Source organism: Pseudochaenichthys georgianus, chromosome 16, assembly GCF_902827115.2.
Source record: "Pseudochaenichthys georgianus chromosome 16, fPseGeo1.2, whole genome shotgun sequence".
Lineage (NCBI taxonomy): Eukaryota > Metazoa > Chordata > Actinopteri > Perciformes > Channichthyidae > Pseudochaenichthys > Pseudochaenichthys georgianus.
The window spans coordinates 41,137,965-41,164,853 of NC_047518.2; the positions used below are offsets into that span (position 1 = coordinate 41,137,965).

Genomic DNA, 26,889 nt, shown 5'->3' on the forward strand with positions numbered 1-26,889 from the left:
TGGAATAACTTATTATTATTATTCAAACAGTTCCTTTTTTTTTTACAACATACTGCGAGTTATATTTATAGATTCAAATCAAACCCACGGATTGTTAAAAAAAAAGACAATTTCTTTTCCAAGAGAAAATCATTGCTCCTCTAATCTAGCTTCATGTGGAGGGATGTTGGCGGGAGGCCAGGGGGGATAAGGGACAGGGATTCTGCTGCCAGCTGTCTCTCCAATCTCCCAGAGGAGACCAGATTACATCAAAAACCTTAATCTGGGTTTAAAACCCAAGCCAGCGGTGCAGGTCCTCTCCAGGGGCAGGAGGGGGGGCAGGGAATAAAAAAACTCAAAGATCGACGACGGGATTCAAGCTAACATAGACTCATCCCCTTTCAAGGCTACACATTGGGTTTTGGAGTGCTTATGCTCCAAGATGTATTTTAAAAGTTGATGACTCATAGCTTTCTCTTTGAGACTATTTTAGCACAATAATAAAAATGTCTTCACTGCAAATAAAACTCAGTAACTTCCATAGATTAAGGTCAACAAAAACGATCCTGTTGGACCTCGGAGACGAACAGGGTCAGCGGTAAGAGCTGCGTTTGAATAGTGCACCCAGTCTGTGTGTTGCTCTTGTAGCATAATAGAATTAGGTCAAGGCCCTGTGAATCATTTGCCCCAATGGGCTAAAACCTTCCAGCAAATCGGCAGTTGTTTGAAATTATTCCTGCATTTTAAAAGCGAACAAATATCCACATAAAAGCTCATATTTGCTCCTGCCCGGCGCCCCCTTCGGATCATTTGAAACATATTGCACATGCATTCATTTTCTTGTCTCTTTGTTAATCAGGCAGGAAGTTGGCGGGGGGAGATGAGAACCACAAAGGGATGGCAGTGAATTTGTCATGACATCTGACGGGGAAAGTGGGTCATGCTCGGTGTTGCAGTGCTGCTAGCCTCCTCCTCTCTGGCGGCTATTGAATTAATCACGCTTTACGCTCGGCTGGACAGCGCAGTGCACAAAATGGCTCCCCCTCCACTCGCCTCCCATCTCTCCCTGCGTCTGCTCGCCACAGAAAAGACTTATATCTTAGGTCTCCTCTCTTTTTATCTCTTTATGCACTCCCAACAATAAGGAGATGCTGCTCTTATGCAGAGCCGCTGATGTGTAAATGATGCAAAAACACTTAACGCGAGGTCGAGAGGAGGAATCTGCAATGTGAAAGTGCATTTCAAGATGTTTCAGAGAGGATGAAAGATTGAAAGGGCTAGAATTATTGATCAGTAATGAATAGTGTTGGTTTAAAGTGGTTTAAAGACATAATATACTGAGGCCTATCTGCCTCCTTGACTGAACAAGGCAAGTATTGCTACAGATATGGACGTATCTCATTACGCTATCACTGCGTATATAAAACTAGATCCCTCTTGCTCAACTTGCGTTGGCCTTTTGTCCATAGTCGATTCAGTTCGGAAAGTGAATGATGAATGAAACAGAAGGATTTATCCCAACATATTTAATATAATGTAGTTTCTCCTACAGCACATTTATTTGTCATTTATGGTTATTAATTCAGTATGAAGACATGTTTTAAAAGGTTTAAGATGCGTATGTGGACAGGAAAGAAATCAAGCTATTGCTGCTTGCACTTCAATTATGAATGATGTCACTGTAGGTAGGTAATGCAGTCCAAATATCCTGTATGAAACTTGTGTATTTTTAACAAAATGTAACACATTATAAATATGTTTTCTGCTCAAGCTAGGCACTGATAATTATTATCATCCACATTGTTTGATAGAATTGTCATTGATTCCGATCCTAATTAGAGTAATTTTAGACTTAACTTATCAACAAAAACACTGAAAATCCACCATGAAAAATAAATAAATGATATGAAAATATATTAATGTTATAGACATCTGTGCAATATGTACACTAAATGTATTCAGTCGTACGAGAAGAGTTTGGCAACATATCAGAGGAATCTAACGGTGCCCACCTCAACACTATCATTTAATACACAGAGATGCAGTCAGTTGTCAATATAATGGAGGGCAGAGAGACACATCTGAAATCCTGTAGGAAAATCATTAAATGGACGGCAGTGTAATCTAGGCCAAAGCCACCGTCATCTGTTCCACCCTAATCCACATATCTACAGATATGTCATTATGATGTTTGCTATAAACCCCCTGACTTTACGGCAGAGCCTGAGCTGCGAGGCCGAGGTTAAAAAAATGAATCTGTAGCCTAAGAGCAACATTTCTCCTTCGTAGCCAGATTTAGCAATACATTTTAAATGAGTCTAATGGATAAACGTTGTTTTATCATTGCAAGGAAAAATGAAAAAGTTGCATGAAATTAATGAAAGATTACATAATGCATTTCTTAGGAGCGTATCTGGGAACTTTTCTTTACTTACTACATTTGGTATTTCAAATGTTTTTGTGCGTGTGCGTAAGACTTGCCCAGAAACGTATCCGAAAACAAAGTCGATCTGTACCATTCACAAGCTACAAAAACACGTCTGACGTTTAACAGCTTTATTCTTGTACTGTTGATAAACAAATGTGTTTTCAATCAACGCAACATCATACTGAACATTTTAGATTACTTTTATGTAAGCTCAGGTTCAAGTCCAGTTTGGCAAGCAGCTGTTTTTCAGTGAAGGATGGTGAGTGGGAAAATGTTGGCTGACAGAGAAGGTTGTTTTCAGGGTAAAAGGATATGGACAAACTGCGCACAGTTGTCAAATGAAGTGCTTTTAATTCAATTCTCCTACCTTTCTGACAGTTTTCGTTATATTTGAAGATCCAGACTTTATTACAGAGTTCTTAATATCCTCATCGCAGTTTCACTTCAAATACAAGCACCTTTTCAAAAAATGTAACAATGAAAACCATGTGTTGGTAAATAAAGACTAAATGCGCACAAATATAGGTGGCTCTTTAGGACAAGTCATCATATTTTACCATTGTTTTCTGACGGTTTAGATACTGTATTAAAATAGTTTTACTGTGTTTTTCATGTTGAAAATTCTCATAAATGTACAGTTGGTCAGAATGATTTGTTACCCTTCTTTTTTAAAAAAATCATTTATTATTAAAGAGTCGCTCAGGCAGATAATGAAATGGACCAAAAGAGGAGGTTTTGTAATGTAGCCAATATGTTCGACCCACGTCCGGGGAGATCTCCTAACGTACATGTTTATGCTCCAATTAAGGCTGAACAAAAGGGAAATTAGAGCGCATGTAGGGCAGCAGAGGGGGAGTGCAAAGGGTGACCTAGTCGTCGATCCATATGTTTTCACGGGATCTGCTCAAAGCACCTCACTTCTGCATGAAGGAACCTCTCACTTTCAGACCTCTTTTGAACAACCCCTAAGTTTGTGACTGGCAATGCAACAGGGGTGAGGACTGACAGGAGCAATGAAACAAAGGAAGATAAATAATTGGTCGCTCCTGTCAGAAACAGTAACTGAGGGAGATCTAGAAGAGGAGTTCCACTGAGGATTGGGCCCTCAGTTTGCTGGGATATGAGCAGCTCTTGTCTCGTCTGGCACAGGCTTTTGTTGAATGCGGTGCTGTGCAGCAAAGTAGGGGGGGGGGTTAGTCTACCCCACTGGCCTTCCTATACGCCACTATGACAGTGCTCTCAAGAGCTGTCAGCCCACATCAGCAGTGCAGTATCCTGATAGCTCAGCCTGAATCACAATCAAAACCACATCCTCACCACTACCAGTCAAATCAGAGAACGCAACGAGGAAGGAAGGCCAACTTTAGCCAAGTTAAAAGTACCTCGTGTTGGCTTCAGATAGCCCAAGTGAGATGGGTGGTCGGTGGGGGGGGGGCTGTTTAAGTGAGTCGGCAGTGGCACAGCTTAAAGGGCTTTACAATGTGGGCACACCATGTTGTGCTGTGAATGCGGTGCTAAGAGCAGAGCGTTAAAGTCGGCCATTTTAGATTTGCCACAATTTGTAATGTGAGATCACTGCTTGTCACAAAGTCATGGCTTCCATACGGCAAGCTTTTCGCAGAGCAGTCATGCAGAATGGCTCCAATTCCCTTTTCTGAAGAGATTCCTCCAAAACCCCTTTGGCTCTATTTGAGTAATGCTACCAATAGTAAGAACATAGATTTTTTACTGCGTTATTACCAAACAAAGGAGTTATTCATTGCCGTATTTCAAGTCGATTACAGCATTCGAGGTAACGACGGATGTCATTTTTGGTCTTTGACTGGCCGTGAATGAGGCCATCAGCATCACTAATATCAGTCTGACGGTAATTGGAATAACGAGCTTTGGGGGGGCTAATACATATATTTTCTAGTGACCGTCATGTTACCAATCCTGCAGTGAAAATGGTCAGCCGGCTTCATTGTTAAACCGCGGATTTCCACTTGTTCATGTTTCACTAATTCTTCAACAATAAATTCCCTTATGCTTGAATCTGAACAAAGACAATGACTGATCAAGAGACACCCAATAGCAAAAACCGACAATCCATAAAATGTACTATTCTCTTGGGAAACCCAAAATATTTTCAGACTTCATGCAGTGCGCCTCGAGGATAACTTAGAATTTTTTTTTAACTTAATCTGCTTCAAATAACCAAATTATATAACGCGTCAATAAATCGATCTGTGTCACAGCTCATTATCAGGATAACCATTATGCCTGACCGTGGGTAAGTTATCAAGTTAATTAATTATTGATAGCATTACCCGGCTCAACATGATCCTGTATTTCATGCAAGTTTTTAGCAGTTGGGTGATTTTTAAAGTCCCCATGGAATGTGTTGTAAAAAAAAAATGTCTACTACCATCCTTGTAATAAAGACCAATGCTTACCTTTACCTAAGCTTTACCAAAAGGAATCTTTAAAAGGCCGTAAAAAGAGAGTTTACCTTTCTGTAGCGCAGGATACAGTAGATGACGACCACCTTCAGCGTTGCAAGATTAAAAATCGCAAAGAGAAAAGGTTTCTTTTCCCCCTCTGCCTTTCGCTTTGCCCAGGACAAACCGTGCCACCCTATTGGTCCAAACCACGGGGTCACATGAGCAACCACCGGAACACGTGACCGTTCTCGAAATGATATGAAGAAATGAAACCGACTGGCATCCTCAATGAGCACAGTCTTGGTTGCGGCGGTACGATACTCTGTTTGCCGTATTGTTAGGTGTCAAGTATAAATAGGCCGAATTATGAGGTGTAATCTGGGTGACCATCACCCACCGCCCTTGTTTGACGCCCCCCTTCTCGGCTGCAACAAAAGGGGGGCATGCCCAGTGAGGCACGTGGGCATTGAAGGGGCACGTCTGGGGACGAGGTGAATCAGAAGTGTAGCTCCGGGGCAATCGTTCATCCTGAGGGAGGGTCGAGCACCCCTGAAATTCAGCAAGCTACCGTCCTTGCCATTGTTGATCACAATCGACACACAAATAACCCAGCTATGTTCAAATCATCTTAAATTCAACCCCCCCCAAAAGTGCTTTCTGTGCAACTTTTTGGTGAACCTCAAAGAAGTAGAGTTTAAACCAAACAAAAAGACGCACACAGCCCCAACCGTGCACAAACACACCACAGTTGCATGCGTACCCTCTCGAGCCTCTCTGCTTTTTAATCTGTTTCTATCCGTGAATGTGTGTGCACAGAATTACAGAGCTTTGGAGGCATCCCATCCAGATTTTCCAATCCAGCACAAATCCAGCCCCCATGTCAGATGGACAGTTGTGCGCAGGGCTTAATCTAACATTATTAGGCTGCAGAACGTTTAAGGAAGCTGCCAGGGAAAAGCAAACAGTACAGTGTTGCTTTCTGGATTAGGGGCAATGCAGAACAATAAAGAACGTGTTTCACCTCATGGTCAATTGTTATTTAGAAGAGATGCTCTCCATGCAAAACCCAGTCCTATATCTAACAAAATAAAAGGATTTGTAATGAGGCTCCAAATATGCATGTGCTCTTAATTTGTTGTACGTATACAACGCACACTAGCCATGCCTTTACCTACCCAGCCAACTGTAAAATAGCCCATGGGATTAACTACAAATAGAGCATTACATTTGCTCCACATTGGGGCAGAGAAAGTGTGTGGTTAAAAAGAGCGACACGTCAGAGGAGATTTTCTTTACATTTGAACTCATCTCCAAAACACAAAAACAAAACTGGTGGCAATACTTAGAAAAAAAACAATAATTTTACTAACATTTTTGTATATTTGAGTAAATCCTTGTAAGTGCAATATGTAATCTGATATTAATTTCTGAGAAGTGCCATTTAATCTGTTTGAAAAGTGTTACGATGGTATTAAACCTAAAATTAAAAGGAAAATATATAGTTCTCCATTGACTAAAACAACAGTATTTCCAAACCAGGCCAAAATGTAAAAATAGATCTTGGCTATACACTCTCATTCAGGCCCTTTTTAATAAATCACTGCTTTAGGTCAATGGTCAAACTGCTTACCGGTTAAGATGAAGGGAAGCTGCTTATCAGGGGAAAGAGGTGCAGTCTGGGAGTTTAGGACCAAGATGGCAGACTATGGGCACACTAAAGTCCAGACAGCTACCACCGCCCTATACATTGAATAACCCCCCGCCCATGGCCTCCAGCAAGGTGATGAACCCAGCCTGGTCCAGCATGCTTCCCCCCCATTACCAAAGCGTGTCCTCATAGCCACCCATGTCCTATCAGCGTGCCAGGGTCCTAATGGAGGCAGAAGGGCGTGAAGGAGAGGGCGAGGTAGATCAGTGACAGTCAATTCAACTGATTGTTGGATGCAGGAGAGGGGTGACAAAAAGGGGCCGAGTTGACCTTGTTACTACCCATGCAGTGTCAAAAAAAGTGTGCGAGTAAATGAAGATTTCCAAGATTCTTGAATTTGATATCATTTTTAAAACTGTATTCCATAGAACTCTATGGAATTCTGACCAACTAGTAATTCAAGTAGAATTTGAACATTTGACCAATGAGTACTTTTTCTAGAAAGTCATTGAAAGTCCCGTGTGAGGCAAAGTAGGAGAGTCACGGGTCGTGTTGGCTTTGAGCTATTTCTACCAGACTTTTCAATAAAATCAATGCTCATGTTCCAGCATCATGTAACCATCGGCTGCCATCAAACTGGACCATAGCCAGCCGAAATGGGTATCAGTCCAACAGCTGTTTATATAAATTGCTTTCAATTGAGTTTTAGATCTTTTCATTGTGCATAAATCATACATTGGATCAAAGACATCCTGGTTACTGTTTTGTCTCATTACTGATCAGGCAAATAAGCTATTGAAAATGTTTATCACAAAACATATTTTGGTCCTGTTTTTGGAGGAAATATGTCAGAAAATCATAACTTAACTTTAAAGTCTGTAGTATAAACATTGGTGTACCACTAGGCACTGTTCTAGGCCTGCTGCTTTTCTATATCCACATTATTTGGCATAACACTTCCTATCTATGCGGATGATACTCAACATTATATGTCTGATCCTTAAAGGTGGGGTAGGTAAGTTTGAGAAACCGGCTCGAGATACACTTTTTGTTATATTCCATGGAATGCTCTTAACATCCCGATAGCAATGAATATCTTACTGTAAGTGCTTTGACAAAAGATCCATAAAAAAATGTCATCTGTGGAAGACATAGTACTCAATCAATCAATCAATCAATCAATCAATCAATCAATCAATGTTTATTTATATAGCCCAATATCACAAATGTTACATTTGTCTCAGTGGTCTTCACAGTGTGTACAGAATATCAGTATGACAATACGACACCCTCTGTCCTTAGACCCTCACATCGTACAAGGAAAAACTTCAGAAGAAAACCCAGTTTAAAGGGAAACCTCAGGGAGAGCAACAGAGGAGGGATCCCTCTCCCAGGACGGACAGACGTGCAATAGATGCCGTGTGTAAATTGAAAAGATAATACATTTGCAACATAGGTAGTCCAAATGTTTGGAAATGCATGTGTGTATAATAGGAAGATGAATCCACGAGGATATCCATCCAGGACCTATGATCCAGGACCACAGCCACGACTCGCGATCCAGGGCTCGCGATCCAGGACACAGGACCGCAGGATCATCCATGACTCCGGATCCCGGCGTATATAGACACCAAAAAGAAAGACATTTGGGGAAGCTGGGTTAATCGGAACATGAGAGTTCACAGGTATAGACAGAGAGAAGGAAGAAGTAAGATGTCCCCCGACAAACTAAGCCTATATCAGCAAAACTAGGGGCTGAATCTAATCAGCCCTAACTATAAGCTTTATCAAAAAGGAAGGTCTTAAGCGCACTCTTAAAAACGGATAGGGTGTCTGCCGCCCGAACACAAACTGGAAGCTGATTCCACAAATGTGGAGCTTGATAAGAAAAGGCTCTGGCTCCCATTGTACTTTTAGAGATTCTAGGAACAACCAACAACCCTGCATTCTTGGAACGCAATGCCCTAGTAGGACAGTAGGGTATAATGAAAGATGGCGCCTGCCCATTAAGGGCTTTGTAGGCGAGAAGAAGAATTTTAAATTCTATCCTGTGTTCTATAGGGAGCCAGTGTAAGGCAGCCAGAACAGGAGTAATGTGGTCCCTTTTCCTAACTCTGGTTAGTACACGAGCTGCAGCATTTTGAATCAGCTGAAGCGACTTGACTGACTTCTTGGTACTCCCTGATAATAAAGAGTTACAATAATCCAGCCTAGAAGTAACAAATGTATGGACTAGTTTCTCTGCATTGTTTTGAGACAAGATATGCCTGATTTTTGCAATGTTACGTAGATGGAAGTAGGCAGTCCTTGAAATTGATTTTATGTGGGCGTTAATGGATAAATCCTGATAAAATATAACACCAAGATTCCTTACAGTCTCACTGGAGGCCAAATTAATGCCATCCATAGTTAGTATATCTTTAGATAATTAGTTTCGTAGATTCTTCGGGCCAAGTACAATAACTTCAGTTTTGGTCGTGTTTAACATCAAAAAGTTTAAGGTCATCCACGTTTTTAAGTCCTTAAGGCAGTCTTGAATTTTATTTAGATGATTAATTTCATCAGGCTTGATTGATAAATATAGTTGAGTATCATCCGCATAACAATGAAAGTTTACAGAATGATTCCTTATAATATTGCCTAACGGAAGCATATATAATGTGAACAAAATAGGTCCGAGCACTGAGCCCTGTGGCACTCCATGGCTAACTTTGGTTTGCGTGGAAGATTCATCGTTAACACGTACAAACTGAGAGCGTTCAGATAGATAGGACCTAAACCAGCCTAAAGCAGTTCCCTGTATGCCAACTAAGTGCTCTAGTCTTTGCAATAGGATATCATGGTCGATAGTATCAAATGCAGCACTGAGATCGAGCAAAACAAGAATAGAGACAAGTCCCTTATCTGAGGCTATTAGAATGTCATTTGTGACTTTAACCAGAGCTGTCTCTGTGCTATGATGTGTTCTAAAGCCAGACTGAAAATCTTCAAATAAATCATTGTTTTTTAAGTAATCACACAGCTGTTTTGCGACCGCTTTCTCAATAATTTTTGAGAGGAACAGAAGATTAGAAATAGGTCTATAGTGTGCTAAAACCTCTGGATCGAGGTTGTGCTTTTTAAGAAGCGGTTTTATCACTGCTACTTTGAATGATTGTGGAACATAGCCTGATAATAAAGACATATTCATAATATTTAATAAAGAAGTGCTAATTAATGGAAAAACGTCCTTCAACAGCTTAGTTGGAATTGGGTCTAACATGCACGTTGATGGTTTAGAAGAGAGAATCATTGAATGTAATTGTTCAAGGTTTATGGCTGAAAAGCATTCTAGTTTACTATCTAGTGTAATATTAGAACTTACGTTTCCGGGAGCTGTTGATAACACTATACTGGTCAAAGGCAAGAGGTCATTAATTTTGTTTCTAAGAGTAACAATTTTATCGTTAAAAAAGCACATAAAATCATTACTACTGAGTGCTATGGGAATAGAAGGCTCAATCGAGCTGTGGCTCTCTGTCAGCCTGGCTACAGTGCTGAAAAGAAATCTTGCATTATTCTTATTCTCATCTATTAATGAAGAGTAGTAGGCGGCTCTCGCTTTACGCAGTGCTTTCTTATATTCATTGAGAGTAATATGTCAAATTAAATGAGATTCTTCAAGTTTAGTGGAATGCCATATCCTTTCAAGTTGTCTAGACTTTTGCTTTATTTTGCGGGTTTCGGCATTATGCCATGGAGCTAATCTATGTTGTTTTATTTTCTTCTTTTTCAAAGGAGCAACAGAGTCTAATTTTATTCGCAGCGCATCTATAGCACTATCAACAACATGATCAATTTGGGGTGGTGTACATTTTGTATAAGTTTCCTCCCCTACATGCAGACATGCTATCGAGTTAAGTATTGGTGGAATCTCTTCCTTAAATGTGACTATAGCACTAACAGATAGGTTTCTGCTGCAAGAGCTTTTGACTAATGCTTTGTAGTCTCGTAACAGTACTTCTTTCTTTCTTTCTTTCAGTCTTTATTTTGAACAGATTAAAAAAATAACAAACAACAAATGTGAAAAACAGAATACCGTATTGTTATAATACAGTATTTATCCACATTCATGGTAATAATTTGTATATTCAACAAAAAAAAAAAAAAACGTCTTCATATTAATAATAATAATAAATCATATGTGTCCGAAAAGGAGTAGGAGGAAGCAAATGCTTATTAATTCCCACCCCTTACTTCAAAAGTTACTAAGAAATGGTCGGATAAAGCAGGATTATGCGGTTCGACTAATTTGCTCAATTTCAATACCATAAGTCAGAACAGGGTCGAGAGTGTGATTATAGCAGTGGGTTGGTTTATTTACACTCTGACAGAAACCAACAGAATCTAATATAGAGTTAAATGCAACAGTAAGGCTATTTTTATCATCGTCAACATGAATATTAAAGTCACCTACGATAATTACTTATAATCTGTTTTAAGAACCAAAGTTGATAAAAACTCAGAGAATTCTGATAAGAATTCTGAATAAGGACCTGGTGCACGATACACTGTAACAAATAAGATTGGCTGCAAAGTTTTCCAGGTCGGATGCGCAGTGGCGTTTCTATATGTACAAAAGTGGTGGGGCACAAAAAACTTAGATGTCTATAGCTTCTGCAGTGAGGTTCATGGCTGGTGAGGCACTGGCACTGACTCTTCAGGTTTACAAATATAATATTTTGACCTAAATCAAAATATATTATTATTTTCAAAAGCTTTTTTTGTCTGACGCTTCAATTAATTTTAAACAGACAGTTCAACAAAAGGATACCCAAAACATGTAATTTTATCATTTAAATATTGAATTGTTCTCTCTTAGTAAGATCCCATTTTCAATAAAATTGCAGTCTTACCTTGACATGAAGATGAAGTCCATGTGCCTATCCTTCTGGACAAAAATCTCTATTACTTTTTTGTAAAAGTCCTCCTTATCTTCTTGTAGTTTCAAAAGTCTATCATAAATCTAATCTAATCAATAGATTTATGATTCGAAAATTATAAAAGTAGGGTAGACATGTGGATATTATCCGGCTGAACAAAACGTGCATTTATCTAACAGGTTTGTTTCCCACAGATCTTATTTTGAACTATTTTATAAAATCCTATGGAGAAATCTCATTGCTTTTAGGTCGAGGGAAGCCATGCGCAGTTTACTTCCGGGTTTTAGGACGCGTCACTGCAGCTCTCTCGTCTCCTCTTCACACACCACACTTTTCGCGGCACACGTACTTACAGCCAATCAGCTCTGAATTATGTGAGATGACGTATGGTGGGGATGGCAGCACTATGCCCCTTTGGACATTCTTTTTTTGTCACACACATTAAATAGGACAATACTCTGAGCATGCGCAGTGTAGTTTTTACAGTCACCATTGACTTAAACAGGGAGAGGGAGGGGCAGTATCGGGTTTTGTCCCACATGGCTCAAAACAGCTCAATAGGCACACACTGTAGACACTAATTAGAAGAACACAGACTAAAACAGCAATGTACAGACGAATCAGATGATTAAACTTGATCTTAAAATATATTTTATATATTTAATTAATTTTTTGCATTTTTTTGTAATCATTATTTTTTAATACTTTCTGCTGACACTAGGTGGGGCTGTGCCCCACCTGCCCCTAATGACCAGTCGCCACTGCGGATGCGTAAGACTAAAAACGAGGCTTTCAAAGGAGGTATAATTTAATTTTGGTTTAGTATTGATAAGTAAACTTGAGTCAAAGATTGCTGCAACTCCACCTCCTCGGCCCGTGCCTCGAGCAATATGAGTGTTGATATGGCTGGGTGGAGTGGCCTCATTTATGCTGACATATTCTTCATGTCTCAACCAAGTTTCAGTGAGACAGCATATATCAATATTATAATCTGATATTAAATCATTTACCAATATTGCTTTAGATGCTAGAGATCTTATGTTTAAGAGACCACATTTAATCTTCCTGTTTTGTTGCACAGTAGTAGTTGTTACATTTACTTTTATTAGGTTATTATGTATGACACCTCTATTAGGTTTTACCTTAAATTGTCCTTGGGCAGACACACACACCGCTAATATTGGGTATTTTATTGGGTTCGGGATTCCTATGGATGACTGCCTCGGAGACAGCGCAGAGAAGCGTGTAAGACTGCGACTCCGCCTCCTGGTCTCAACTCCAGTTTGTCATGGACTAAGTCCACAAAGCCCTGAAATGTTTGCCGAAATGAGATCTGCACCTTCCAAAGTAGGATGAATGCCGTCTCTCTTAATCAGACCAGGTTTTCCCCAGAAGGCTGTCCAATTATTTACGAAGCCCACATTGTTTGCTGGGCACCACCAAGACAACCAGCGCTGAAATGATGACATGCGGCTATACATGTCATCATTGATCAGATTGGGGAGAGGACCAGAGAAGATTACGGTGTCCGACATTGATTTAGCATAACTACACACCGACTCCACATTAAGTTTGGTGCATTCTGATTGGCGTAAACGAACATCATTACCACCGACGTGAATAACAATCCTACTGTATTTACGTTTATTTTTAGCCAGCAGTTTAAGATGCGCCTCAACGTCTCCCGCTCTGGCCCCCGGAATGCATGTGACTGTGGAGGCTTCGGTCTCTAAATTCACGTGTCTCATAATAGAGCTACCAATAACCAGAGTTGGCTTCTCAGCGGGTGTCTCGCTGAGTGGGGAATATCTGTTAGATACGTGAACGGGTTGGTGGGGACCTGCGGGTTTCGTGTTATGCCTCTTCTGAACAGTCACCCAGTCTCCCTGCTGCTCGGGAGTTGCCGGGGGACGGCTAAGAGGAGCTACCGTTGGCCGGTGCGCACTGGCTAACATGGGCTTTACTGTAGCTGAGTTACTTTCTAAGATGCGGAGCCGGGGTTCTATGGCTATGATTCCCGCCTCCAACCTAACAACTATACTACATTTAACACATGTATCCTTACCAGTAAAGGAGGCCGGGAAGTAACCAAACATGAAACAGGAAGAACAGGAAATAACACCCGGGGGTGGGGAAAGAGTAGGGTGGCCATACGTCCGGTTTTAGGGCGGACAGTCCGGTTTTCAATGTCTGTGTCCGTCTGCCAGCGCAGCCTTGAGCCGGACGCTCATTTGTCCTCCTTTTGAGCTCATCCCTATTTTATACTTTTAGGGTATAAAAAAAATAGACAATTATACAAAGAAATACAAATAATAAGTTATGTGTAAGTATATACCCCCGTAAGACTTGTGGTCTTACAAATGATTGGCTGAATGCGATGTCAAATAAATATCTTGTATTTCATTGGTTCATAAACGTAAACAATTAGCCATGTGCTTCTTGACGTCACGTTCACGGCAGGGCACTGTGGCACAGAGTGACGTTAGCGCTAGCCGACTAGCTCATGAGCCAACTCCACCTAGTTAGCGGTAGGGTTAAACCGCAGAAATGCCGAAACGAAAGACTTCATTTAATCCTGAATGGTCGAAAGAGCATGGATTCCTCACAAAAAGCCGAAAGGACGACTTCCATGCACGTTGTGTCGTTGTGATGTGGACATAAGCAGCAAAGCAAAAGGTGCCGTCGACAGACATGCTAACACAGATAAGCACAAAAGCAACGATCAAAGCGCAGGTGCCTCTTCACTTTTATCGTTTTTCCGTGAAGCTTCATCGCCTCAAGATGACAAAATCTCTGCTGCAGAACTTTGTAAAGTGTATCATGCCGTCAAGCATCACCAGTCATACAGGAGTGTAGACTGTGGAATAAAAGTTGATCGCACAATCTACAACGACTCATCAATAGCAAAAGGGATGACCTGTGGAAAAACAAAGGCCAAAGCTTTGTGCGAAAATGTCCTAGCACCCTACTCTGTCCAGACGCATGTGGATTAAAAGAAAATGAACTGCATTATTCAGTGGCAAGTGATGCATCAAACAAAGGTACGATCAAGTGTTTCCCCATTGTACTGAGATATTTTCACTTTGAGGAGGGCGTGAAACATGCACTGTTGGATTTTTACAGTGATAGCAACGAAAAGTCAGAAGCTATAACAAATCAGCTGCTATCTAAACTGGAGATGTCTGGACTAGATGTGAAAAAAAATTCAGCATATGCAGCAGACAACGCCAGCGTTAACTATGGAAAACACAACAGTGTTTATCAGAAACTGAAACTGGCTCAAAAAGACGTGCTCGCTGCAAACTGTTTAGCCCATATTCTGCACAATGCAACAAGATATGCAGCAAGCAACTTGGATATTGACATTGAAAATGTTGTGCTTAAGGTGTATAGCCATTTTAGCATCTCAGCTAGCAGAACGGCGCAGTTGAAGGAATTCTGCGAGTTTGTGGAAGTGGAGGAATGCAATCTGCTGCGGCACGTTGTCACGAGATGGTTGTCTCTGCTGCCATCTATTGACAGAATTCTGAAGTGTTGGAGACCCCTGACCAGGGCCGGCTCTCAGCATAGGCAGTATAGGCGAATGCTAAGGGCGCATCAACCCATAGGGAGCGCCGAAAATTGGGGGGGGGAAAGAAGAAAAAAAAGTGTTAATTTCATAACACAATTTCCCGATTTTGGATCAACAAAGTACATCTTATTATTTTATACTAACAGAACTACGACTATATTGCGTACAGCGCCCATAAAATATGGCACACACCCCCCCCCAAAATCAAGTTGAACTGCCCCAGCCCCAGTAAAAACCAGAGGTTTATGTGAAATTGTTCTTTTTAAAAAAAAATAATGGTAGTGTGCAATTATAGGTTTTAATGTTGTATTTGTGTTAATTTAAAATAAATCAAACTCCCAAAAAACGTATACAGCTTCTGTGTGCTTTTATTAACATTGGAATTTACTGTGTAAGCGGCCGCGGGGGGAGAGCTTTAGAGAGCTCTCTCCTGAAAGACTGCGAGGCTCTGATAACCTCAGCTCAGTGAGGTAAAGGCACACCTTTATATGATCATTATAGTTATAAAAATAAGAGAAAAACAGGTATAAAATACTATATGACAGTACAAAAAAGTTGTTATTAATAAACAAGAATACAGTTTGAAAGGGGAGTGATTTGTAAAATATCCATAAAGAAAAAGAAAATCTGCTTACAGTTCTGTTTCATATGGGTGTTGAGAGATGTATCCATAGATTTCCTAATGTTGCTCTCAAAGTGCACCAGATTGATGCTTTTAACTTCAATATTAAAAAAAAAAGTCTTCCCTGGGGTGCATGCCCCCGGACCCCCCTATAGGAGGTGAGGTCCCCCACCCACACTTAAATCATGTTCAAATGGATAGGAAACTAAATACAGTTGCACACATCTTGTGTCCATATCTTTCTGTTTTGGTGGTCATGCCACAACACGCACGAATCATAGTAAGTGTAAGTGTCTGCATTTGGGGGGGGGGCGCCAGCTAAAATCTTGCCTAGGGCAGCAAATTGGTCAGGGCCGGCCCTGCCCCTGACCAGCTACTTTCAGAGTCTAGGTGAGGAGGAATGCTCCAAGATGTTGTGGAAATGCTTTGGAGAGGATGGTAACGAAGTATCTGAGATGTATTTTCTCTTCCTCAGTCACATTCTGAAAGTATTTTCAGACTGCATTGAAGCACTTGAGGCCAAATCATTCAGCATAACCTCTGTGTTTAAGGTAATGACTAAACTGAAAGGGAAACTTGAGAGAAGGTTAAAGGACACATTTTTTGGCTTTGCTGTGAACAACAAACTCAAGCAGCTAACCCCTGATCTGGCAAAGAAATGTGAGGCTGATTTTCTTGTTTTCTATGAAAGAGCCAAGAAATACGTGAGTGAAAGGTATGACTTCTCTGAGAACAGCTTTCATAGTAAAGTGTCAAAGCTTCGCCTCACAACTGCTGTGTCCTATGGAGAATACAGTGATGCAGTCCAAGCCTGCAGCCTGAAAGACATTGACATGGATGGACTCTATGAGGAATATGGCATAGTGGAAGCTATTCTCAGCTCTTCAGAAATGGAAGGATGCCACAGTGAGGAGCGGTATCTCAAACTGTTTTCCAAAGCAGAAGTCCCACTTGTGAATCTGAGGAAGGTCAGCGCCTATATCTTCTCCATCCCATGTAGCAATGCCCATACAGAACGTGTGTTCTCAATGATGACCTCAGCATGGAGAAATGAGAGAAATCGTCTGGATGTGGACAGTGTCAAGGCAGAGCTGCAAATTTGTGTCAACTTCACATTTGAGTGCACAGACATGTACCAGAGACTCCTTACAAACAAAAAACGCTTGGAAGCAGCCAGGAAAGGGCAAAAGTATCGAAAATAGACATTCAACTTGTGGTTAGTACACTAGTCTCATTGTGTTTTGAGTGTGAAGGATTCTGTGAAGCCAGGATAAAAACTAAAAGATAATCCCAAAGTGTCCTCCTTTTTGGTGTTATGGAAATGGCCACCCTAGGAAAGAGCCATGGCTAGCTATCAAGCTAAAGTAGCTACCGTTAGCAAACCCAAAAAGAGTGTAGGCAACTGTGGAGTTACAGTCGCTAAGAGAAGGAGAGTTGTGAGTGCTTAAACTGTAGTAACGTGTGATTACAACGTCAGGCAGTTGCCGTGATCAAGAGTTTTAAAACGATCGATTAAGTTAAGTTAATAAGCTATCAGCAACAGAACAGGCACACGGGATACCCGGAGATGACAACAACAACCGGAAGTTACAACATGCTCACCGCAATAGGTTCCTCCTTCCGAAACACGTCTAGAAGAATGTAGTACTGTAAAAAGTAGTACTGTAAAAAGCACGACCAATAGCCGGCCCGGCTAAAATAACTGGATGGCCTACCTGCCTGTCAGCCTTCCATCTGTGCACAAACTTATCTCGTGCCCTCATTGGTCATGTGTGTTGGAGGAGGGGCTGTGTAAGGAAGTGTCAGATTGTTTCCGGTTGAGTATTTTGAAATTCAAGCGCACTCGAGCTGGTTTCTCCAAAATTACCTACCCCACCTTTAATCTCAATGGTATCCATATCAATTATATACAAATATTAGAAAAACTCACACAAAAGAGGATCCAATATTAAACATAAACAAGTGTATTTGTTTCTTCTTTATACTCAGAATCAGAATGCCTTTATTCGTCCCACAGAGGAGAAATTTACATTTGTTACCGCAGAAAAGAGCCAAAGACAGCTTAATGTTAACTGGGAAGCATGCATAAAAAAAATATTAAAGATAAAAAATTACACAATTTACCAAAATACACATCATGTGACAGTATTATTAAGAATTGTATTTTTTTTTCCAATGGGATTTTGGTTTGGATGTTTCCATTTTCCTTTTTAGACAAAAGTGTACAGTGGTGGAATGTATTGTTTTATAATGTGGCTGCAGTGATTGCTCTGTCGGTGTAAAGGGCAGATTAAACACACAATATTTGGGCCACAGTCAGTGATCATTTGTACTTAATGTGGCTGTCATCTTCATGAGCGTGGTGGCAAACACTGTAATACATCAATATTGGAGCACTTCAACCACTGTGCTGTATCATGACTTCAATTTCTACGTATTTGAAATCCGAAGATTTCAAAAGCATAAAATCTTCTAATTCATATTAGTTATCTAGTTCTTCCATTATTTTAACTTTCACATTTTGGCAAAGAATGCTTTTGTTATCATACCAAAGCTGCGCGTCATTCCATATTTAACAGATAAGCAATTGAATAAAAGTTTATTGAAGAGCAGTCAGATAAATAAAATAGGTAACAGACAAGAACATTCAAACTTTGGAGGAACCTTTAAGGTATAATTTAGGTCTTCAAAAAAACTCTTCCTTGTTTTATAGTGCAGGACTTCTGCTAAGATGTGAAACTATAAAGATTTTTCAAATCACATTTAAACGAAAAATTCCATAAGGCTCTGCATGAAAGAAGATTATTCAGATGCACTTAGTATTGTGGATAAAGGCAATACACACAGTGAAAGGAAGCTCTACTTAAACATAAATAAATATAATCTAAAAAAGAAAGACGAAATCCCTTTTGAACCCTTTTCTGTTTGATAATTATCCAACCATATTCTTTTATGTTGACGGTTTATCCCCGATAGCCATAACTGCAGCACTCTTGAGTCGTGGGGACAATAAACCTCCTGCAAGTGTTCGACATGCTCTTAAAGCCCCCCCGCTCTTAACTCTAAAGCTGGACCACACAAAGCAACTCTGTGCCTAATGGAAAATATCGCCTGACCCTCTCCACTGATGTGGTTAATGCAGCCAGTAATGGGTACACTGCCTCCTGGCAAAAACCCATGATGAATGGACTTCTGTTTGGTGAGGAACTTTGACTCTCCTGCTTTGTTTGTGTACAAATAACTAGATGCAGGATACAACATTAATTTGTTAGGAAGTTAAGTTTTTGCAAAGAAAACACATCACACCCACAAGGGCAAAGGTATTACACATTGATGAACAACAACACTGCGTCACGAAGGGATGTTGTATTCCCATAATCAACAAGCTGTCTTCTGAGGGGCGATGCATTAAATATTAACCTCGGTTTTCTGTAGAGAGTTTGAAAATAACAGAGAAAATGGGTCAAACAAAGTTATTAATTTCACTTGTTTGTACCACTAGAAACCTTTACTTGACCCTGATGCTGTCAAACACTATTTGACCTCTCTCTGATCAACAGACATTGGTTAATTTGTCTTAAAATGAGGGAAGTCGAACCCAAAACTACCGTGGAAAGAAATGCAAGAAACTTTTCCAAAGCTCATATGAAAATGGAGGAAAATAAAATTACAGGAACACCTCAAAGAAAATCCAGTTCCTCTTTTAATTTGACCGTGTTCCCAACAATAGAAGACAATCATTACTTTAATTTAGGAAAACCGAAATACTCAACCCTTTTGTTTATCCTACAAAGTTATACAAAGTTATAGCAGTTGTATTCCGTAGTCCTGCTGACGAAAAGACAAACAAACCAAATGCAAAAAATGACCTCCTTGGTGGAAGGAATAACGACCAACTAAGCGTCTTTATTTAGCTTTTAGCAATGGTTAGCTAATCATAGTTATGGTGACATGGCTCCAAACAAACCTTATCCCATTTAAGAAGATAGTTTTGCCATTTGTTGTGGACAACTCAAACAGAATCTTTTCAAAGAATTGGCACTAACTGCAGCTCTAGTTTTGAAATTGAAGCAGATTACATTTCCCTCAGTTGACTTGCTCAGCAGATATAACAACAATAGGTTTTGCGGATGTTGTTGCCTTAATGTTTATTGTGTTTGCCCCTTTATACAGTAGATACAGCTAGGTGTTAAAAGTTATCCAACATTCCTTTGGGTGTCTGCTTAGATCCCAGGATTACCCTGGTGGTAATACAGGTCAGAACATTGGTATTGAGTCATAACAATTTCTGCACAACGGAAATCTATTTTTATCAACACAATGCATCGACACGTGTGCTCCTCGAACAATCCCAACAGGATTTAGACTTGTACCATCGGATGGGATCTGACATGTTAAGATGCCGAGCACATACAGCTGGGAAATCAGATGATGAGCAGGGCAACATGTGCTGAACTATGGTGATATGAGCCAGGGGATTATGGGTACGGTAACCGGCCGTGCAAGAATACACATCTGGGATGGAGATGATTTACAAACAAAGGGATCTGATGATGGATACATTGATGCAGATGGATGTATGAGTGGGAAGACGTACAAACTCATGGACGACTGGTGCATTGCAGGGGCAGAGCAAACCATTTTTCTTAGCTCGTCTAAAGAGCGCAGTGATAGAAATGGGACCTGACCATGCCAGAGGCTGGAGATGAGACACACACACACACACACACACACACACACACACACACACACACACACAAACACACACACAGAGGAACATCACTGAAGGACGCTTGTTTTTGACGCTAGCAAAGTTAGAGGGCCCACGAAACACACACACATTCGAGACAACCTCAGGGGCCTCAAGTGGCAGTGGAGTCGACTGAAACATCCAGACTGCTTTAATTAAATATTCATGGACTGCAGAAATACTGTAAATGCAAGAAGTACCCACAGTTTATCAGGCGTTAATAATTTAATGATATAGGAAAAGGTGGTGCTATAAATAAATAAAACAAGGGTTTTTGGTGAATAGTTGGGCATTCATAGATTCTGTGCTTATTATAATAAAATAATTATTTTATATATTTAGGCTGAACTGAACTGTTGATCCATCAATCTTCTTTTTATTTTCTCAGTTACTTTTTCCCCCTGTTTTGTTATACGATATACTTTATTGTCCCTGTAAGGAAATTTGTTCTGGACTCCGTCCTGCAGTTCTGCATACTGTACATGTACATAAAGTATTCTTAGGTAAAATGTTAGATATTGCACATGTATAGCAAAATGGAAACCACTATAACAATTACCCAAGTAGTGACTCCCATACTTCAAAAACAAAGCATCTGTTTAAATCAAAGGACAAAGTAGCTGAAAATACAACACAAATTAATAAAATACAAGTTTAGTAAGCCAGAATTGCTACCATGGTCCATTGGGTTTTTTAATAAATAAATCTGGAGTTTTCAGGGTTTTTTGACTGCAGTTCCTGCTGAGAAAATGCTCCTTTTATGATGAAAGATGAAGAGATGATACATCCTCGTATGTCCTTGTTGCTAAGCACTTGTTGCCATGCTGTTGCTAGCGATCATCTGTCAATCAAACAGTTTGAGGGTGACTGTAAGTGCTTTTGGATCTTTATGTAGAGGGAGCTTTTTATAGGTAGCAGCATGGCCCCCCACCGTGATTAATGATGCATGCACGTACGAATATTTCTCTTTCTCCCTCTTTCACTCACACACACACACACACACACACACACACACACACACACACACACACACACACACACACACACACACACACACACACACACACACACACACACACACACACACACACACACACACACTTCCCCGGCTGCCTCCCAGCCGAAGCTGCCAGTGTGGCAGAACCAGTTGCTTTGACAAAGGACACAAGTTCCCCTGGGTGTCAGTAAGATGAGGCCTTGATGCCCTGAATACACTGGAAGTGTCAATGTTTGCATGTGTGTGTTTGCATGTGTGTGTATGCAAAGGGCCTGGGTGAGCTTCTTATTCTATTCTTGTGAGGATCCAATGTAATCACAAGCATAGTAAGGCGATAAGGAGGGATACAAAAATGGTTAATTTAAAGGGGACCTATCATACAAAAGGCACTTTTGTACGTCTTTTATACATGAATATGTGTCACTGGTGTGTCAGGGAACTCACCAAGTGTCAGAAAACACAACCCTCTCTCTTTTCCTCCATACCCAAATCTCTAAAAACGGGGCTGCAATGGAGCTGATACAGATTTGAATTTTTCTGACGTCAGGAACGAGGAGCTCCGCCTATATGGCCAACTCTCCATCTATCAGGGGAATGGGGGGTTGGGCCTCGGCCGGCCATTGCCGCTCGAAAGCGCTGGAGACGCTGTAGTACATATGCCAGGCCTGTAAGTGGCGCTGTAGTCTGCCAAAGCAGTGAAGAAGACTTCCCGTGCATGGTTGCCATGGTTGCCCTTCTGTTTATTCTCCGGTGTGGCTCTTTTTCTCCCTCCCCGCGGCAAGCGCTTGCTCCTGCTGCTGTAATTCAATGCAATCCCTCCCCGAGGCAAGCGCTGTAATTCTCACCGGTTAGTCCATCAGCAGATGACAAACACCGCCTCTTCCAAGGGACGAGGGGACTGTGTGGCAGAGTTTCAGTTAGATTTTTTTCGCCGGTCAATATGTCCGTTAAAGTTGAAATCTTCCGGACAAAATTAGAAAAGTGCGGGTCAAAGGTCTTCTTTGTTATTTATTGAGCTTTAAAACAAATGAATAACGACTCTATATAATCATATAAGAATAAAACACGGAGGACGGAGCCTCTCTGTTTCTCCCCCTCTTCTGAGAGCCCAGCAGCTGACCTCAAAGCACTCCCCCCTCTCCTGCAGGGGGTCGTGGTCAGCTGCAGCTCATTTGCATTAAAGCTACGTCACAGATTCAGCCCTTGCAAAGACAGGGCTGGAAAGAGCAAATAGAGCGAAATGAGGCATGGCTAAAATGCATGATCTGTTTGGTATTTTGAAAAAAGAACTTCACAGATATGTTTTATAAAGGTATGGCCCTACAATATATTATTCAAATATAGCATGATAGGTCCACTTTAAGTTATCGTTTAATGAGAGGGTAACATAATATGAAGAAACTTTTAAGCGAACACATTTATAGATGTTCAAATGGGAATTTATTTGCATGCTCAGGCAGATTTAAGGATCTATATAATCAAAACGGAAGTATAACATCCCAGATGAGAAACACAGATTTAGGAAAACCAATCTTATATATGAAGGGTGTGTGGAGTGTCAAAAAATGTACAGTATAGTTTAGTTTCATGGAGAGCCTGAGTCACTTTAGTGAAGTGGTTTAGCTTAATGAAGTTCAGTGGAGCTAATGAGTGGGTGCTCAAAGTCTTTGCAATTTAATTTGACAACTTTGTTGATCAGGCTTGCAAAAAAAATGGTATACTGCCATGTAACACTTTGTAAAGATCATTGGAGTTAATTGTACCCAGCTACTACAACATTTGCACCTTACAGCTGCACCTCAAGCACTATCTTCTCCACTGTCATTGTTCTACAGCCATTGGATTTTAGAACTATCATTCACTTCACATAGCTAGTTTACGCAAACTTTAACAACCTCCCCAATAAATAAACAACTTAATATATAGTGGAAGGCTTTATTTTACAGCATTGTAGTCTCAAATATAATCTCTTTAAACTTGATCAGAGTCTACAATTAAGGAAAGATGAAAAATTACAAAGCTATGGAAATCCTGTCTAAAATGTGCCTCGAATCGAACGAAACATAGAAGAAACCAATTGAAATGCAAGAAATGTTTCCGCAAGTTCGTCTCTGTATGAAATATAATGGGCTGTTCCATGCTTTAATAAACCTGAACATTGAGATGAAACCCTTGGTGTGTTTTCCTTTTATCAGGCATTGAACTACCAACCGCATTGTGTCAAATCTGCGTGTTGTCCTGCGGGATGGACCATATGTGGAGCTGCTCTCTTAGCTTCTGCATGGCTGGATTTCATCATTAAAAAATACATTTGAATGAGGCCTTATATTTTCAACTGTTCCCCCTCGAGTAAAGAACCAGCGCTTTTCACGGCTGCGTAAATGTGTGCAATACAACAAAAATACAACTCAGGAAGCTAAAGTCCTGCCAGGATAGTCTTTGATTTAAAATAAAATAAATTACACCTCAGCAGGGAGTGATCGTAATTCGTAATTATTGCTGTCATCATCATTACGTGTTGTAATTTGCATACACATCTCTGAGGGTTACTGTAAGGTTTCAGAAAAGCACTCGGCCGTAGATAATAGGTATGAACCCTGCAGCTCAATGCTTTTTATAACAACGACATATTTTCATAATTTGTTATTTACATTTCATTGTTACAGAATGCCCCCCGCGTTTGTTTAATACAGATGGTCTTGTACTGTAGATATAATAATGTGAATACTCGTAATTCATGTTAAAGGGTCCTATTGTGCTCATGTTCAGGTTCTTATTTGTATTTAATGTCTCTACTGGGACATGTCTCCATGCTTTAATGTTCAAAAAGCGCTTTCTTTTTCTCATACTGTCTGTGCTGCAGCACCTCTTTCACCCTCTGTCTGAAACCAGAGCCCAGTCTGCTCTGATTGGTTAGCTGGCCGGATCTGTTGTGATTGGTCAACCATAATGATGTCACTATGTTATAGAAGTAAACAAGTAGTCCAATGGAGGCGTTTCAGGCAGGGGGGGAGTGTGAGGGGGAGAAACTCCCTCTGCAGGGAACACAGGGATCTTTGCCTTTGCAAACCATTTACATGCACTAACACCTAACACACTACAGGAAGCAGAATAGGGCCTCTTAGATCATGGAATATTTGGCGGAACATTATTATTTTTATCATTTTCCTCAGAGGATATATTCATTACAGCGTGGGTGATCTCCAAATGTGCCACCATGAAGTTAACATTCATAGTTTTGAATTGCCTTACTTTTTGTCACTGCTTTTAATTGAAACTGAGCCGTTGTGTTCATCAGCAAAGTGGAACTTCTGTGTGAACTATTCATATCTTAAACTGCACTGTAACTTTTTATTCATGTATTTTTTTTCTTTTAATGTTGCTTTTATTATCTTTTCTTTTAATAACTGTTTTTAAATGCCTTTGTCTGAATGTCTTTCATTTTTGTAAAGCACCTTGAATTGCCTTGTGTTGAAAGGTGCTATATAAATAAAATAAACAAATATTGACAAATATGAAAAGGATTTCCATGACATTTACTTTACACATTTAGTGATCCATGAACTATTCCTCTGATACTAAAACATCCAATGGCTCCCATCAGCTTTACCCGTTCTTTACGTTTATAATGTGCAATAATTGGTGAAGTGAGCATGTGTAAGTATCATATTTCAGTGTTGATGCAGAGGCTGTAATGTCCCCTCTCATTGAATATATCTTGTGCTGTGAGGGGCAGGATGATGTGTCAGGAGCTGCTAATGCACATTAAAGAGTCACATTCATCATGTGAGATGTAGTGGTGTGTTAGGCCAATGCCTATAGAACTATTGTGCCACTGATGCAGGGTATGTCTTATGGTAGATCATTTGCAGACCTTGTTGCTGGTTGGGCTTTATGACATATCAAACATATGAAACAGAAATAATAGACACTGCAAAAAGTGTGCATTTTCTATTTCCTGTGAAATATGTTTGACTGCAGCTGCTTGCCATATTGACCCTGATATGTTGCTTGTGTTTCGTAGACAGCAGCCCAGAATAATCTTACTGAAGTGATGTGCTTTGGCCTCGTTTCCCTGGGCTTCTTCTGGAGACGTGTGCTCTGCTGGAGGGAGACGTGATCTGAAGTTAGTTGACTCATAATCTTGGTATCTTGGTATCTATGATATTCTGCAGGCTGCTAGCTCCCCTTGGTGGAGAGAGTTGGAGCGTGTGAGTAAACCAGACTCATGTTCAGGAGCAATGAGGAGAAACAGAACTGACATTTGGCGTCACATTTACAGACGTTACATGATCAGTAAAGGCAAGTATAATAGGTAAAATGGCCTATTATTTTATTTGATCATATAATAGGACTAAGATCAGCCTAAATGAATAAAACAAATCCTTTAAAAATGATTAATCAGCTTTAATTAGAAAAAATATAGTTTGTATTCACCTTTAGACCTTGAGATAAAATTGTAAAAATGTATTACCATCTTCATTTCTAATGCAATGTCTGTTATTCAAAATCAGAGGCAGGCTTTAATCCTTTGGCGCTGTGTCATAACTTTAGGGTTTGTTCCTTCTGACTAGTACACAGCAGAAATACATTAGCATAATAAACAAGGAAGTGAAACTGGATGTTATGCCTACAAGTCCGCCTGGGAGCGGACGCAGGAAGCAGTAAAGTGAAACATGAACAACAATAAAGCAGCTACAGATCAATTATATTGCTTTAGTGCTTAAAGGCATCAATTTGGATCTTGGGTAAAGACATACAGGCTAGAAAGATGTTAAAGGTCAATCAAATTACATTTCTGATATCATTTTTAAATGCTAATCCAATCATAGCAGAGCAAACCCCTGCTAACATCTGTAAACACCACCTTTCTCAATTAGTGCAATTTGATGTGGTTAAGTATATATAATCCTAATTACGTTTATTCTAAATGATTTAAAATGGACAATATAGATGGAAAATGAAAAATATTTATTTATAGAAAACAGTGCTCAATAAGAAACACAAAAGACTGCAATGAGGCCAAAATAATCTGACAAAATAGAATAAAATAACTAACAATAATAGAAAATATGAACAATTAGAAAACAGATAAGATATGTAGAACAATGTTTTATGTTATCTTTACCTTTTATATTGGTTTCAAATGTTGCTTGCGAGCTTCAAACTTCCCTTTCTTAACTTCTGTGATTCTTTTCTTCTCTCTGCCTTTGTGGAGCTCCGAAGTATTTTCCTCCTGCAGATGATTCAGATGTGTCCAGGGGGATCCCGAGGCGTTCCTTCATCAAATGGGATATTTAAACCCTGCAGCATATTCTTCTGTTGTTATGCTGCGCATTGATTATTTATGACATGTTTGGGATCTGTGAGCCCATTCAAACACCACTGCCTTGGTATTCTTATTCATATTTATAAGACCTTTCCATATGTAGTTAGTATATGACAAAGTTAAAGTAATATAAAGTGTAATAAATTCACATTTAATATGCTTGACTCCAAAACAGGACACACTGCTGTTTGTGGACAACTTACTAAGAAAGTGACATAAA

The 26,889-nt window shown here is 40.1% G+C and overlaps 1 protein-coding gene across 1 annotated transcript; it reads right to left on the reverse strand.

Moving 5' to 3' along the window:
- Positions 1-12,686: 12,686 nt before the first annotated feature.
- Positions 12,687-13,553, reverse strand: LOC139435413 (uncharacterized; the record flags this gene model as incomplete). The annotated part of the gene is made up of 1 exon (XM_071206083.1): positions 12,687-13,553. A coding segment is annotated over one exon (867 nt), but the record flags the coding sequence as incomplete, so codon positions are not given.
- Between the last annotated feature and the right edge of the window lie 13,336 nt (positions 13,554-26,889).